Genomic DNA, 18,014 nt, shown 5'->3' with positions numbered 1-18,014 from the left:
TACACTACATCATCGGTAATAACTGTGAACTGTTTGTCGAGCTACTAAAAACCAAAAATAAAATTCTCTAAAGCATCAAACTTTTGGCTTCTGTAGTATATTGGATATTTTAGCAATAATCTGTGCAGGAACAGTGGAAGTAGACAAGGGAATTCTATGGGTTGGTTGGTATTTGTCACCTGACCTGGCTAGGGGATATAAAAGCTACTGTACAGCTGATGAACGTACAGTGCTCTAGATGAACCCTGTCCTGTTGTTCTACAGCTTACTGTTGTTTCTTCTGTAGTTAGCCGGTACATGTACCGTACTGTATCGATGCGTAATTAGCTAGTTTTCCACTAAGTATGCTGCTTGCGGTTGTGCTGCAGAATTAACCTTTGATATCCTGTGGAACTCCAGGAATGCCTTGTTCACTGAACTTCGGTGAATGATGGCATCTGGGTACACTGAGTGTCATTCTGATGTATAGGCAGTGACTCTCCGCTGTTGCACCCCAAAAATACAAAACTTCTGAGGGTCGCCCATCCTGACATGACAATTGACTATCAGGAAGTACTCTGATTTTAAGATCAGGCTTACAGAAAACATAGCCATAGAGAACATGACTTTTGAACTCCTTAAGTTTTTAGACTTTTGAACTCGCTAGGTTGTCTATTTAGACTTTTGCACTCCCTAGGTTTTCAATTTAGACTACTGAACTCCCTAAGCTGTCACTTTATACTTTTGAACTCCTTAGGTTGTCAATTTAGACTATCCTGAGTCTGTGCATGTCATTGGGCAATATACTGATACTGGATCAGTTACTCTAAGAATGAGATACATACCTTTGGATCTTCCAGTATACCAGACTCGTAGCTGAAAAATAGAACAAGAACAACTTTTAAACTTTTCACCACCACAGTTTGGCCCAAACCCATTGTTGTCAATGGTGATTGTGGTTATGTTTACAGGCAACGACAGTTGAATAGCGTAATGATTTCCGATGAAATTCAAATGACATTTAAAATGTATAACCCATCCTTCTCTTCTATTCACTTTTGATTATTTTTACAATTTAATGGTCCTTTAGTTGTAACGTTTGGTGATTTTTTTCTCTATTTCACTTGTAATACTCCCCAAAGGATGTTGATTACACTGTCTTCAGCTTGTATACTCAACCTGTACATGTGTAAACTGTGTTGTTATTGTTGACTGGTTTATTCTGGTGCTCTGGAGAGACTACACTAAGAGCAGTTGTCATAAAAAACAAAAATAGTAAAAAAATCATCAAAAAATACTCTACTGGCCCCCTCAAACATGTATTGGACAACGCAATTCCTGTTGTGTTGTAAAGATAACTTCTGACACATTTTGACCTTCGACTCACCTGATATGCATAAGGTTTGCATCCATACTCCATGGGCTCTTTGGAGTTACTGGTACAGGAATGTTATTGGCTGCTGCAAATTCTAAAAGATCTTTGCGACCTTTGAACCTCTGGAAGAATTCTGGCATGCGCCATGGTGATATGATCTAATGAAATAAAATGAAACATACTTATTTATGTTTAGGCCAAAAAAAAATAAATTGTGCTGTTCTGATAACATGGTTTTCAAAAGTAGAATATGTAGGTCAGCGGGAATTTTTTTTCCCAAAATATTTTGATTTTTAAATACGCATTTTTCAGGGGTTCAGGACGGTCAAACACTGGCTACATGTCCAGAAAAATGTATCATACCAGTACATATAAAAGGAATGAAAACATAAAAGACATCCTCCTTCAAGCAAAAATCAAATGCCACGTAGAATGCATGATTTTACAGGTTTTCTTTTTTTACTTCAGTGTTTACGTAGCTCTAAAAAGTTTAGGGTCAGCAGTTAAAAAATAGGGTAGGTCGGGTTATCGGAAGAGCACAATTTTTTTGTTCAGCCTAATCAAAGTTTTACAAATACTGTAGATTGTTTTATCTAGTTCCTGGGGAAGTAAAACACCATTCAGTACTTTAAATGAGACAAATCCATTTAAATTTCTCAGAGAAAATAAGATGTCAACTCTACCAACAAAATATGACTATTAACATTTGTGTGGAGAAGACAGAAACATACTGTAATACAAACTTAATTTGCTTTGATTTCAGACTTTTGTTATAAATTACAGTGTCTACAATCTTCTACTTGAAATTTATCTGTCCCACTGAAACCATGATTTCCTACCCTGTTTTTAATGACTTGCAACCCTTAATGGCATGTGTGTTGAAATGCTGGTTCTTATCTCACCTGTACTCCTGGATAGAGTGCATAGCAAGTCAACTCAAAACGGATCTGATCATTTCCCTGTGAAAATATTTGACAAAAAGAAGAGACAAAATTTACCAACCACATAGTAAAGCCACGGAACACGGCAAGAACTGTCATAAATGTTGCATGCATGCAGACAGCATGATTGAATTGTAGTATTGTAGTATTGAATTTGTGTATCGGAAGATGGACATCTCACGAAACAGGATACAAATCTAGGGTTTCAAGCACAGCATAGAAATGCATGTACAGTGCGCTGTTCATACTACGTAAAATTGAATTTTGGTGGATGCATGTTTTCCACTGTGCTTGAGTTGAAAGGTGAATGGAAAATAATATTATTCTGTTTACACAACATAGTTTTCGAAAATTCTAAATTAATATTTGCTGACACAATGCAAAAGTTCAGTCTTATTTCAGAGTTTGGAGATGATGTGTTACCAACGGGATATTCCTCTACATTCATCAAAATTTGTTCCTATTTTGGTTGACTTCTTTGTTGAAAATGACTCTCCATTATTTCACTCTGATTAAATACTCAATCTGCAAAATTTTGTCATAAAAATGAATTTGGTCATTTTTGAGCACGTCATTTTTTAAACAAAATTTCAATGTGGCTTTCAATCACATGAGCTTGTATTACCTTTCCTGTTGCACCATGGGATACATACTCGGCGCCCTCCTCTTTGGCGATTTTCACTTGCTGCCTTCCGATAACAGGCCTTGCAAATGATGTACCTAGCTGGTAACGGTCTTCATAAAGAGCATTAGCCTGAATCCCTGGCCATATAAACTCTTCAACAAATTCCTTCCGCAAGTCACAGATGTAGACCTACAGTGAAAAAGAACGCTACAGTTTTATTCAAGTCCCTAATGATGAAACACCAAACAAACAAATCAATCAGTTAGTAAATGAGGGATTTTCACTGGGCAGTGACATTGCTTCTAAAATTTTGACAGTAAGTACAGAAATTCATAAAGCAGGAAATACTTATCTCTTTTACGCATACCGGTATTTTAATGACACACGTATGGTATACATCAACCGTACAAAACATTGGGTTCCTCGGTCAAGACTTTCAGAAAATGTTTTGTGAGCTTGGTATTTGTAATTATGAGATACATGTAAAATGTCCTTTTTTGAAAGGTCCCCTGTGTGTCAAACTTGTTGAAATTTTCAACAAATACTACACGTGGATCATCATTTTCAAAACTGATACAAATAGGTTTATTTTGTTTGCCAATAGTATCACATGACCAAATCTCTGACAATGAGCTACCAACAATACTGGTACCAGTAGATTGTGGTGTATCTGCCTAGTGTGAAATTGTTTTTTCAGATTCAGTGGGACTTAATCTCTTCCATGGATTATATTCTCAATGCTATGGATATCCATCTTTGTACTGATATTCATAGAGTTTTTTCCATGGATTATTTTCCCAAATTGCTACAGATATCCATCTTTGTACTGATATCCTCAAAGTTTCTTCCATGGATTATTTTCCTAATGCTATGGATATCCATCTTTCTACTTGTATCCTCAAAGATTATTCCGTGGATTATTTTCCCAATGCTACGGATATCCATCTTTGTACTGATATCCTTAGTATTTTCCATGGATTACTTTCCCAAGCTTTGGATATCCATCTTTATACTGGTACTGTATACCGGTACAGTACTTGGAGTTCTTTTTGTCCAATAACATAACACTGCAATAAGTGAACAACTGGAGTTTCAAGTTGCAATTTATGACTTTATGATTGCACACCTGAACATGCATTTTAACACTTTTGAAAAGTGTGTAATTAAACACTACTCCAAGGATATATCAACAAGACTATGACACAGAACTTCAGCAAATACCATTCATCGTTATTTGGGTGCAAAGATACAGTACATGCTTTTGCGACTCCTGTGGTACAATTCTCGTGTTCCCTTACAGGATTGCATTAATTTGATGTATTAGGGGAACTCTGATAATATTTTATAAGATACTATCCCTTTGAAGGCACAGGACTTCATTAACATACCATGGAGAACCCCTTAAAATAAACTAGAGTACTGCCATTGCCAAAAACACTGATCACTTCACTGATTACTGGGCAGAATTTCCACGTGATTATTTGGCTACAAAAGGGAATGCACCTGCCTTGGGCGGGACTTTGGTGAATTACAGTGTTTCTGTAGTACACCCACCTTATGCTTTTCAATACGCTTACATCAAGCATGGAAGTGATTCACTTCGAAAGGGTTGTTATTACAACCATGATCTATTACTAAGGGCGATCATTTCCATCAAGGTGTTAAAATCAAAGATAGCTGAGGTGTTAAAATCAAAGATAGCTGACCACACCGTCATGGTCACTTCAGCAAAGACTGTCTGTCTATAATACATCTTTGAGTCATTGCTGGTGTTCAATGGCCCTTGATTGAGTAATGGCTTTGTGTGATTGAGTATGCAGACTCCAGAACCAGCAACAAAAACACATGTTTAACAACATGTTCAGATTAACTGTCACAATAGAAAGATTTCAAATACTACCTGTAGTTTTCAGATGATATTATCATGCACCCTCTGTCACCGTCCTTTGATTTGCATTTTCACAAATGCATGGATTAGGCATCAAAGAAAACAAAATGATACGGGTACACAATATGTCACTGCCTGTGTATATTTTAAGTTTTCAGCCAGAGGTACCTTCAACTCATTCACTGACATCACTCCAAAGTGTGAACTGCTTTGTGGACTCATCCATCTAAGAATGGCTTCAAACTCCCTGAAACCAACATTTCTGACAGAAATTAATCCTGACTACGCTGCACCTGTCTATTTCTACGATAAATTCCCACTGCTTGGCGCCAGCTGTAAAGAAGTTATGGATCAGGTCACTGATTTGGAACCCAGGAAAGATGATGTCTATATTGTTGGATATCCAAAATCCGGGACAAATTGGTTACAGATCCTGCTATCACAGATATACCAAGACTGGGGAACTTTACGGGAGAATGAACAAAAACGAATTCCTCTTTTGGAGGTGAGTGAGAAACCAAATCTCAACGGATTTCAACAATTTGACAAAGCTTCATCACCAAGATTGGTTAAGAGTCATCTTCCTTATCACTTGTTTCCGCGGAAACATCAAGAAGCAGACTGCAAGGTCGTCTACATTGTGAGAAACCCAAAGGATTCCTGCGTGTCGCTATTTCACATGATGAAAGGGTTCCGTCTTGTAAGAGATGAAGACTGGGCGGATCACATGACCAGATTTGTACAGGGTAAGATGTGGTATGGCAACTGGTTGGATCATGTGACAGGCTGGGTCAACAACGCAGGTCACAATATCATGATTATTCACTATGAAGACATGAAGAAAGACCTGACATCAGCTGTGAGTCGACTCTCAGACTTCATCGGCCATCCACTCAGCCTGACTGAGTGTCAGCTCATTGCAGAGTCCGGGAATTTTGACAACATGAAGAAAACAGCTCTGCATCAAATCAATGTCGGAGGTCACCTTCACCAGGACGTATCGCCATTCTTCAGGAAAGGAGTGGCTGGAGATTGGAAGAATGCTTTTACTGTCTCTCAAAATGAAATATTTGACACCGTCTTCGATCAGAAAGTGAAAGAAAGTGGTTTGAAAATAAGCTATGAATGAATATTCCCATAAGCCGTCGACGGACAACCAATTCAGCGGTGCCATCAGATGAAGTTACCCATTATATCAAAGAACACATTGTTTTACAGCTGAATTGGATATGTTGGCTTCAAGGCGGCTTTTGTGGTACAGTTTTAACAATATTTCAGCTTGAGTGCTTAACTGTTATTGTCTTGCCTGACTGACTGACTGACTGGATGAACATGAAATCATATAATTTAAAATAAGACATATGAATGGGGTAAAACTAGACTACCAGATATCTTCTTGGGACTAATTTCAGTTTTCAAAGAGTTAATTTTGAGCCCTGAAATTAAGATAATCATGCATTTGTTATTTAATATTCTATGTACCTGTGCTTTTTTATGAGCTAGCTGAAGTTCAATACTGCAACGCTGATTTGATTTTAAACTGAGATGCTATTGTAAAATACAGACAATGGATAACTTCAGTATATAGACAGGTAACTTCCACTGTACCAGCTTGTGCGTTTTATGAGGCAATGAATGTCAATTTGGGTATAATCTTATTGATATTTAATGATCGGTGCAGTGAAATAATTCACAATCAATATAATCTTTCAGGATCTCTATGAATTCATGTTTTGCAGTCCTTTATTAAGGCAGCTTTATGAGATTGATTAAACCTAGCAAGTGTATTGATGTCCACTCTATTCCAAGAATAGTAAACTTGATTCCGATACGTCTTTGTCAACTTGAAACATTTCCAGTATAACCCTTAACGTTGTTTCAAATACTCTAACTACGGGCAATATTGATCTATATGACTGCAAGAACCATCTACATAGTAATAGTACATTGTATACTTGACTCGTTCCACAATCAGAAGATCATTGTAAATGTCACTCAGTGGTAACAAAATGACACAACAACGGGAAACTTACAAGTACACGCAAGTCAGTAATATTCAGCATGCTGATGCAAATCTATGTATATTAGCAATTTTAGATAAGTACGTTTTGGGTTTCAAATGGTCATATGTCAAAATGTTACATATCATCATATCATGATAATTATCAGAGACATGTAATGTGCTCATTCTTCATATTACTTTTCTCATTGGTTTGAAGGTGTATTATTTATTACCTTTATTTCTGAATGTATGTAAATTTGTATATTGATTGACATTAGTGTCAGCTTTGAACCTTTTCTATCCTCACAAAACTACGATGTGAATCAAGTTATATGTTACAAACACAAAGTGACAAATACACACATTTAAATGACAATTACACAAAACGTGATGCGGCATAACCAGCCTGTTCCCCTCAATATTTTCTGTCAGTGACAGTGTCTTTGGCATTATTCAGTATGAATACAGGCATCTGGATTTGTCTACCATCTACAGGGTGGCTTTTGAAATGATGCATACTTCTTTCCATTGACATATATGTTGTTGGTTAAAGACAACATGTATCAGTAGATATGGACACAGTTTCCAAATACGACATATCTGTTGCACAAATTGTACATGACAGCATTCTTAATTTTGACTAATAAAGTGATCCGTTAGCTCCACCAGATTACTATTGATTTGTGAAGCATATGCTAACAGGGTACCCTTACCGATTCCCGACACCTGGTACCACCATTTATTACTTATGTTTGTGGTTCAAGATGGTCCTTTCTGAAATTGTCATTTTTGTGATCCTTGAGCTTGTTATTTTCTCACTCTGTATGATTAGGATTATTGGGTTTGTTTTGACGTCATACAGTATTGAAAGAAAATGGCTGCCATTACTACAACAAAAGAACTGCAGTGGAATGCTCAGACTTAAGATCTAGACATCTACCGGTAAAGTGGAGCAATTTCAATTGGTGAGTGATTTGTGGGATTTTAATAGGCAAGTTGTCAATATCCAAGTAGATATAAAAATTTACTGTTTCTATGGCAACAAAATACACCAGAGTTTGCTTCCCCTCTGTTTTAATGACCATGAACATCCCTAAATCATAAATGGTTAAACCCGAGGACAGGAATAGCACATCGCTGAAGAAATCAATGTCTGCAGACCTCATTTACTGTGCTCTCTGCCACATTGCCATGGCAACCAGTAAAAAATCTGCGTGACTTCATGCAACTGGACGACACAAATTTCAATCTATTTTACATGTGAGCATTCAATGCCTTATTCCATACAGCAAAGTGAGTTTGCTGTCATTTGAGGTATTGAAATAGTAAAAGACAATAATGGAATTTGAAGTTTCACATGACCTTTAAGATTCACGTCTCCTCACTAGGTTTACACAGGAAATAGAATTCAGGATGCGCTACTGCTTGTATTTAAAGTAATTCAATTTACTGCTACTTGCTCAATTTGAACTCACAAATCAACATTTTTCCATGAAATGTTTCTTCTCAATTCGGCCGGTATCCTTTCAAAGTTATTGTCAACAACATTTTCCAAAAAATCATCAACTTGATCATCAGAGAAAAAGAATCTGATTTTTCGTTGAAAGATTGTCATGAAAATCACAAAAAATTCATGGATTATCATAAAATGAATGCACACATAAAATTTACTAAAACACAATAATTGTCATCCTAATATTTGCATACATGTATTTCTTTGCATCACTAGACATATTGTATTCAGCATCTGTTTTTCCCAAGAACACTGCAGTAGTCAGTGTGACATTTCATTTAAGAATATTGACTTATGTGCTTGGACATTGAAGAACACAGAGGTACTGCTGGAGTATTGACTGCAATTCAGGTCTTGAAGTGTTTGTCATTGAGTAGAACTGAAATGAATACGACAACAACATCTGCGCTGATGGCTAGCTGTCAAAGATTTAAAGGAAAACATCCACAAAGACTTTCAGTACGTGTATGCAGTACCATTGAAGGACTCAAAATATGGTTGTGATGAAATCTCGTTGTTGCTATGGAAACTCTACATACATGCACTAAGCATAGTTCATCAGGAACAAGATACATGTACCGGTATGTCACTGATGTTGTACATTTTGAGGTATTGCTTTACCACTACACTTGAATCCATTAATATATCGACCAGTATTAGAGTTACACCCACTTGTACAACAGATGACCTATGACCTTGCCGCTTCAAAAGGGGAGATCTTGGTATGGCATATTTGGCAAATTTATATGTGAAACACTAACTCTACAGAAGAAAGTCTAGTCCATAGTAATTTGTTACACCAAATGATATGTATGTCACATGGTTAAGCTTTGAATTTTGACTTACTAGGTTAACCTTTCTGAATCTTCAATAATTGACTATAATTACTCTCAGATGACATGAAATACATGGCTGGGTACTTTCTGAATATTGTACACAAGACTGCTCATAGCTACCGTACCGATGGAGACCAAATTCAGATATGTCCTGATAGTAGCTGGTGTCTGTGGACACAAAGTGATCTCTCTCATTCAACAATGGCACTGACACCTGGGCTCAAAACGCTTGTACCGGTACAACCAAGCATACCGGTAAATTACTTACTAGTTTTGCAGACTCTAAGGGTCAGTTTTTAACAGTAGTTTGTTTGAAAAGCTGTGTTCTAAATTCCATGGATCATGCAACACTTCAGTATTTGTAAAGTCATATCCTATTCACCAGTGCCCATTTTGAAGCTGTAAGGATATCCAACCCAAACACTGACAACAATAATATGGCACTGTACAGAACAAATTCTTCAGTATCTGAGCAAAATATTTTACCTTCTTTGCTCCAAGTTTTTCTGCTTTAGCTCTGGCTGCTTCAAAGTCTTCATCAACTTGGCCAACATTAGCCTGAAGGTATTATACAATAGTAAATGTTAGCTTCCAGTGTCACTCATGGCTTAGACTATAAAAAGGTGATAAATCTGTTTTTCGTTCAAGGTCTCTTGTGATACAAAGATTCTGTTTTTTTGTTTTTTTGTTTTTTTCCTTTGGTGCTCACAAGAACCGACTACATTTATTAAATAATAAATAAATCGAGAATGCAGCAATAATTCTTTTACAATAACTCACTATTCACAATTTTTGTTAACAGAGATACATGCATTATGAGGTTATTATGAAAATACCATATACCTTATTATTATACATTTTACATTCATGACTGGTGCCGCAAGTGAGCTGAGAGTTGACCATTTTTGTGCAATGTCAAAAATTTTTCTTCCAATTTATACTGTAAGTGTATTTCTGGTGAACTGTACATGTATGTACAGAGCATGAGACATATTCTGGCAATAATCTAATGGGTCAATTGAAACTTAACAGTGAATGTGCTTTGGTATGGCTTTTACAGCACAAACAAAATTCTACTGTTCTTGACTGTAGATGAGTAATTATAACATTTACATGTACATGTACTACCATGCGTAGTTACCGTCATCTTTCATATTTAAGTGTTTTTTTTTGGTGGACATGAATAAAAAGGTTACTACTGCTGTATACATTGACATATGCAAGGATCAGAGACAAAACCTTTTCCTCTTTTTTAGCCGTATTTGATGGACAGCTGCAGATGCCAATTGATTGATAGCAATCATTTGAAATTTAAACCATTAGAATAAACACACGTTCCAGTGCTTGTCTAAGCCCACTAGGGTTTTAAATTGACATTAACAGAAAATTCACCACCACAAAAATTGTATCAGCAGTTTTATTTGCTTAGTATACATAGTATTATATGATATTCATGGTGTAAGGGGTGGGGTGGGTTACTTGACAGCATTAAGAAATCCCCATTTATCTAATTTTAAAGTGTCACCCACTGACAAAAAACTTTTGACCAATCAAGTAGTGATAACCATCATGTTATACATGAACCACATCCTAGTTATACATCATAAAAAAACTGTTTTTGTTTAAATATAAAATGGAACTAGATTTCAAATGCTGCCATAAACTTCAACCATTCCAACTTTTACAATTATTGAGCTCCATAGTCGAATGCCGGGTACATGTTTATCTTTTTCTTGACAACACACTGAGATCAAGAACACAACTTGGAAGTTACAATGTCAATCGATATCAGACTCTTTCATCATAAAATTGCATCAAGTCAGACCTCAGAGTTTAAATGAATCTCCATAGAGCCGTTATCAAGACATGTTTCCATGGTTACTTACCATGTAGGCAATGACATCAAAGCCTTGTTCTTGTAGCCAGACTAGAATACAGGATGTGTCTAAACCCCCACTGTAAGCGAGAACGACTGTCTTTTTCTTGTCAGATTCAGCCATTGTTTATAAGTTCTGCAAGAAATAACATACATTTTCAAAGTTGAACTGCCTTTCTGTATAAAGCATACCGGAAATTTCTCATTTTTCTTGTGATGCACATGCAAACATATTTCTAAAAATTCTAAAAATATTGTCACTTTAGTCTTAATATAGAAGCATTTGACAAAAGTAATGATAGATACTTGTATAATGTACATGTAACTACCTGTATCATCGATTACAAGAAATGCAATATGGAATTTGAAGCATTTTCTAAAAATAGAATCATGCATGTGGCATCCACTGTTGACAGAAATTCAGTTAATTGTTCATTTTTTTCACTTGTCTGTGGGTGGATTCCAAATGATATCACAATTCCATCATTGATATTCGAAAATGAATATTTGTTTGAGATTTGTAACGACACATTTTGAAATTACAGGTTTGATGAAATTGGTACTCTGTTACCACCAATCTCATGACTGAACTTGATGAAAAATCACATGCCTACAATTACAAGTCAGGGCAGTAACCACAAGTTAACACTGGTATGAAGCAACAAAATTTGTCAAGAGTATTTGTCGGCAGTGACCAATGCCTTGTGATGCTACTGTTTATTCAGCATCAAACCAACAATAGAACCAGCACTGGTGCTGCAGCTGATTATATCCCCCTGAAATTTGATTTTTAAGGTTTAGATCATAACACTGATGGTAAAGAAGTACAAATTTTGCAATGCCTTTTACCGTTATTTCTGCTATGGTGTCGTCAAAAGAATTTTTTTTGCACTTGTAAGATGGAACTGTGTTATCATGAGGAAGCCACTATTTACGCTACAATGCTAATCTCAAATCTTGCTTGGAATGTGTCAATATTTGATAGCAGGCAGATGCCATCAATGTTAATAAAACAATGAAATAAAATTATGAATAAGGGAAATAATTGAAGAATAAAAGAAACTGTGCGAATTCATGGAGGAAAAGCTTAAGGTCACAAGAATAAAGAACACTAAAACTTCTGTCCTTCAGACTGAGAATATACACAAGTGAAATTATTTACTTCAATGTCTTTCAAATCTGTACAATGTACCGGTACATGAAAATTGTTAGCAATCAAATTAGCCAAATAAACAAATAAACACTTTCAGACAGTTTGCACAGCCATCAGCCAATTCATTAAATAAACTTGGGAAATTCATCTTAGTCTGAGACATGAAGAAATGTGCAAGTAATAATAGATTATTTTTTGTAGTGAAACAATATTTACTGTACTCATAAAAAATACACAAGTTGTGTCTGATATTGGAAGGGGACGTCACCTTTGAAAAAAATAAAGTTGCTCAGTCAGACGTGAGACACTGTTCAATGGGGTAAACTGTAGACTGAAAGATCGATTGCTCAAGGACACCCCCAACGTGGGGAGCGTCCTTGAGCGATGGATCTTTCAGTCTAGGTAAACTGCTGATGGAAATGAGAGATTGTGAGTGTGTCACTTGTACATAAATACTAGTAATACAATGCTAGTAGGGAGTATTGATATTGCCCTTGTACCAGTTTGATTGCCACTGAAGTGGCTATTTTCTGAGCTGTTTTGAAGAAATGATTTTCATTTAGTCTGGCTAGTAAGTGAACTAAATTTTTGCTCATTTTCAGATTCATGAATCTGAAAAATTTGGGTCAATTGATCATCTGAATCTCAGGAAAAATGTTCTTGTTTCAAACAGTGTGAGTACAGTTCACAGGCTTAGTAGGCATTATTTGTGTTGATTTTTGTGTTATGAGCAGAAATTAATTATGAATATTAATTAATTGAATGTTACAGAATAATAAAACCTTTTTTACAAGCAATGTCGTTAATTTGTTTATATTCATAATTAATATTTAATCATAACAGGAAAAATCACAAATCATGCCTACTTCACCTGTGAGTATGGTGCATTTGATAAGATGTGTGCTTCAAGTTGTGTTCGTACGTGCATGAAACACCATATCTTTACTATATTTTGTTTAAGTAAAGGCTTGCATTTCCTACTCTAATCATCAATATTTTCCTCTATAGTTATCACAACTTGATATGTCACTATCAACTAGATAGCATTGGACAAGCTGTGCCATGATAACATGATAAGACACATTTTCAGTATTACACTCAAACATGATATCTGTTCAATCTGAATCTGAAAACAAGGCTGATGCAGCTAGTGTACATTGACATACGCAAGCTTAGGACTATATATACAGACAAAATGTGTCACTTCTTCTTCCCTAACTTGAGACACAGAAGTCAATGATTGATACTAATAATAAGAATGTTTCAAGGGGCATAGAATAATTTGGTTACAGGAGGCAAATATAGAATTAAAGACTGTTACACATAGTGCATGAGAATATTAAGTTTGTGCAAAATGTACTTATTTTTTACTGTACTCAGCAATTTTACGGCCAGTAATTTTACCTGAGAGCCGGTTGTTTTGCCAGCTGCTGGTTTTTTTTTTATACCTGTACATCCCTGTACCAGTGCTTGTCATGAGTGAAATAATACGCTGAACTAGAGTGTCTGGCATGAGTTGGAAGTCTCACAGGTGTGAGATTTACCACGTTAGCCTACTTGGGAGTGGGGTTCAATGATTTCTGAAAATGATTGTCATGCGGAATGACCACTCATTCACACCCATTATGAAATGGAATGTGCTGCTTTGTTTCCTTCCTGTATGTGGCAGGCATGCAGTCACTGGTTATGTCCACACTTGGTGAATTGATACAATGAATAAAGCAATCAATGTGATTACCAACTGTGTATGAAGTTAAACTTTTGCTCAAACTTTCAAAGATAAAACTCTCAATCATTCTCCTACCAAATCGAGAATAAAAATTTGGGGTCACCGTGCAAAGTTTGGTACTAGAGAAACAAATTTCTGAACAGATATTTGAAATTATCATGGCCATGTGAAAAAATTAAATTTTCAATCTAAAAAGAAACTAGGAGGGTGTAAACGTTCTTTACTCCAAGAACTTCAAAATGAGACCCATGAGTGGTAGATTAGAACGGTGTTGAAAAATTTGAGAGTAAGAACATTTCCCTGAGGAGAATTTTAACTTATAGGGCCAGTAGTGATAACTTTTGATTTTTTTCACTATTTTTGTTTTTAATGTCAACAACAGTTTCTTGTTCTTGTCAAAATATCATGTTGAGGTACACAGTGTTTAGCTTGTCAGCTCAGCCGGTACATGTATGATCTGCATTGTTATTGTTGACAATTACAACTCAATGTAAACAATAACATTGCATTCCAAACATTATATAGACACTGTGTTGATAAGTTAAATACTGGGTGTTTCAACATGCTTTGGAGGAGCACCAGCAGCACAAGAAATTGAAATTGACATACAACACAGATACAGTACAGTGACAAAATCATTAAAGTTACTGCTACTGGCTCTTTAAAGGTAGGGACTCCATCTCAGGGATCACTAGTCTGTGAAAGGATTATGGAGGTGTTGTAGCCTTTTGTTTTCCATTGAAATTGTAATCTAGTGAGTCTGACACAGGCCTTTAAATAAACTTTATGGTGTAGGAATAATCACGCTTCCAGGTATTCTGTACAGAGTATCAATTTCCCAGAAGAACAATCTACTTTGGCTCTATATAACGGTACCGTTAAATAGTAAAGTTTGAACTCTGCTTCAACCATTCTAAGGTCAATCTCTGTGGTTGGATAAATATCTACCTCCTTGACGTCACTGATAAAGTGATATGGCATTCAGAAATTGATGTGTGATTTTCTAGGCTTCCCTATCCAGCCTATCAGACCTAATGCATCAAGTCAAATCTGCTTCTAACTTCTGTCCTCCTTGGTGTACGCATTGCATTGTTACCTGTACACTTGAGCTAAATTGAAACGAGAACAACTCAAGATTGTAAAGTAAGAAAATTTTAGTCATCTATTGGTATACGGTATAGTTGACCCAAGGAAATTTTAAGATGTCATGAAATTGACCTAAGAGTTCTGGAATCTCAAAAGATAGAAAGTATACTCTAAATACCATATGGATTTTCTCTGGAAGAGAACTGTATCCTAGGTGTTGGTATTCATCCTGGATAATAAAGGAATACTAAACACTGACTTTCTGATGTTAATTATGGTGGCTCTGTTATGAAGTCATCCTTCTAAAGGTACATGTACTGCAGGATGATCGAGTTTCGGTACAAAAAGGAAGTGTCAGTCAATAAGAATTCAACAAAAGAAACACACCAAATCACTTCGTTGAAGGCTCAGAGGACGTCACATGTACAGAGTGTAGGCACCACAGACCGGAGCAAAAATCCACAAATCCATCATAAGCAGAGATTATTGAATATGGTGAAAAACGGAGCAGAAAACAGGTGCTGAGTGGTGCAGCCTCATGGTGCAACTCCTTTCACATGTTCCGTCAACTCTTAAAATGTGTCAAAATGTGTCACAAGAGGCCGTATAACGCCGGGAACACACAGACCTGTACGCAGGGCTAACATCGAAGGTACATTTTTATTATCATACATTGGCTTCCCGTGTTTGGCAAGCATAAACGCCGTCGTAAACAGATTGGTCAGTTTCGTCATTCGGTTTACGCATTGCGAGTGCATGCGATCAGGGTGTTGGCAAGTGAAACCGTATCGGGCTCAGCGGGACCCACAAAATTTCCACAATAATTGTCCCCGTCACGATCTCATACAGATACATCTGTGATGCGCCAAACAGTCCAAATGCGGTTGACTTAACTCGTGAGACCTTATCGATTCAACACGAAACATGTCGCATCCGTCAAGAAAAGCATTTCGCTTTGTGGTTTGGCAATGGTGGGTATTTGAGACACGACGTACAGAACATTTTGCTACCGTAATATTTCAACCAGGGCCACTGTGCTTTCCATTTCGGGAGATGACATCTAAGGCGTTTTTCCTCATCATAACGCTTATGTTTAGATCTTTTGTCAGAAACATCGTTCTAATCATCACATCGAGTCGTCGATTCTCAGACGATCCCACTCACGCTGGCCCTCGTGGCGCCGTCGTAAATCATCACAACGTCGTTTCTCGGAGTTACACAATGCCCACCGTCGTAAATCACGTGCCTCTTTACGGCAACAGGTTTGCTTGATTTTGCGTAGGTCTGCGGAGCGGAAATTACGCTCTGGCTTGGGAAAATGCACGATGCCTTGTTTGCGTTATAGTGGAAATATTACCTTAAAGTACTCATATTTACAGTGATCACTCCACAAACTATCTGCCAACAATATTTGTCTTCCTCGCGAGGCCGCATAAATGATTTTGAAGTACAGCACGGTCGATCGTCGATAAATTTTTTACCTCATTTGTTGGGGCGGAGCAGTCAGCATACATCAAAGAAATGCTGTTTACGCCAAATTTTAAGCTACTTTTGTAATTGGACGAAACAATTTCATGTCGATCATCGAAAAATTGCAACATTGTGTGAGTCGGCAAGTGAATCTGAGAAGAACGTCACAATTGTATCTAAAAAAGTCAGTGATTGACACTTATTTTGTGTGAAAGACAACGCAAATCAGGCGACACGTGCACAAACCGCAACTTAGGTTCGCGTTGATTGCGCCAGAAGTTGTATAAACAAGTTGTCCGGCGGGCAACCAGATTTTATTTTTGACTTGCCCGAACGTAAATTTCACTTGTCCCGGGCGTCGGGATAGGAATTGTCAAGCCCTGTCGTGGGCCAAGCCGTCGCGGGGCCGGTACGTTGTGGGACCGGATTCTCTTTCATCCGTGTACGTCAAAGCGGTGACCGTCTCCCTTATCGAAGCAACAGCATCTCCCGTGTCCTGCTCTGGCTTCGCCGATCATGGTCTTGAGTGTAATTTTTGTGGTAGGTACAGTATCATGTGTTCGTTGCTGGTCTACATATATATACAATGTTGATCATTTTAGTGATGTATTTTTACTGTACTGTACATAGCATTGTGTACAACCAGCGTGACCGCGCGCGATCAAACCCATTTGTTCACTGTGACTGCGTGCAGTAAACTCAGCGACATAATGTGCCGAGTGTAGTGTCTCAATGTTCGTAGCCTTACATGAGTTTATAAATAGAAATACACCACTGAAGTTCGTTTCCGATCTTCATATTTTAATATTGCATGATGTTCAGTCTTACAAAGGCATTAACAAAGTGAGGGACCACTCCCATCTCACTCCGATTGAAGTTGAGAAGACTTATGTTTACAAAAATTTATGTTTATCAACAAAAAAATCGCGCACACGCAGCGCAACGACCACTGCACTTTAAAGGCTTCAGAGGCATAAACAAATGTACATCAACGGGAAGTAGCATGATTGGGTTTACAGCATATCTTCACCTTGCAGGGCTTTGTTCCCTTCAGTGTTTGATAGGAGAGGAACTGATGTCCAAATTATTGAAGTCCTGCAATCCAGCAGTCAAGATAACAAATACCGTATTTGGAACTCTTCACTGTAAAGTATGTGGCAGAGGTTTATCTTTGGAAACTGTGAATTCCTTTGACAAGGAAACTGAACTTGAAAAAATATGGCAGAGGTTTGTCTTTTGGAAAATGTGAATTGCTGGAACGAGGAAAGTCAACTGAAAAAATAATCACTTATCACAATGGCCTGATAAAGTTGATAAGATTAAAATCTAGGGCACTACCGTACAAGTTGTATTTACAATGTTGCACACTGTCTTTGACAGTTAAAGGATATCATAAAACAGTTTTATATGAACATGACTTTTGGAAAACATGAAATAGTCTAATAGTCTTATAATGTGTGTTTATAAAAAGATGTCAACTCTATAGTATGACAGTAGTTCCCTCAACCAAACATGGCATTCTTTATTAATGGTGTAATCTC

At 37.0% G+C, this 18,014-nt stretch overlaps 2 protein-coding genes across 2 annotated transcripts in view; one reads left to right on the top strand and one right to left on the bottom strand.

Annotated features, from left to right (window-relative positions):
- LOC139152551 (argininosuccinate synthase-like) overlaps positions 1-18,014 on the bottom strand; it is a 36,619-nt gene that overhangs the window by 9,558 nt on the left and 9,047 nt on the right. Inside the window, exons 2-7 of the mRNA XM_070725763.1 lie at positions 11,046-11,171; positions 9,646-9,717; positions 2,921-3,109; positions 2,257-2,313; positions 1,367-1,512; positions 825-855 (exon numbers count right to left, since the gene is read on the bottom strand). Coding sequence (XP_070581864.1) covers positions 825-855; positions 1,367-1,512; positions 2,257-2,313; positions 2,921-3,109; positions 9,646-9,717; positions 11,046-11,159 — 609 coding nt within the window. The 5' untranslated portion in view covers positions 11,160-11,171. The remainder of the gene's footprint in view (positions 1-824; positions 856-1,366; positions 1,513-2,256; positions 2,314-2,920; positions 3,110-9,645; positions 9,718-11,045; positions 11,172-18,014) is intronic.
- LOC139152552 (sulfotransferase 1E1-like) lies at positions 4,922-6,058 on the top strand. Its single transcript, XM_070725764.1, has one exon. It carries the CDS (start codon positions 5,041-5,043, stop codon positions 5,935-5,937), a length of 897 nt encoding a protein of 298 aa, XP_070581865.1. The 5' UTR covers positions 4,922-5,040; the 3' UTR covers positions 5,938-6,058.

This window comes from Ptychodera flava, chromosome 16 (genome assembly GCF_041260155.1).
Source record: "Ptychodera flava strain L36383 chromosome 16, AS_Pfla_20210202, whole genome shotgun sequence".
NCBI lineage: Eukaryota > Metazoa > Hemichordata > Enteropneusta > Ptychoderidae > Ptychodera > Ptychodera flava.
Note: the sequence above shows the minus strand (reverse complement) of the source record. Positions and strands in the feature narration are given on the sequence as shown.

Excerpts from the sequence above, each read along its gene's own strand:
- LOC139152552 (XM_070725764.1), top strand. The coding sequence starts at position 5,041 with ATGGCTTCAAACTCCCTGAAACCAACATTTCTGACAGAAATTAATCCT.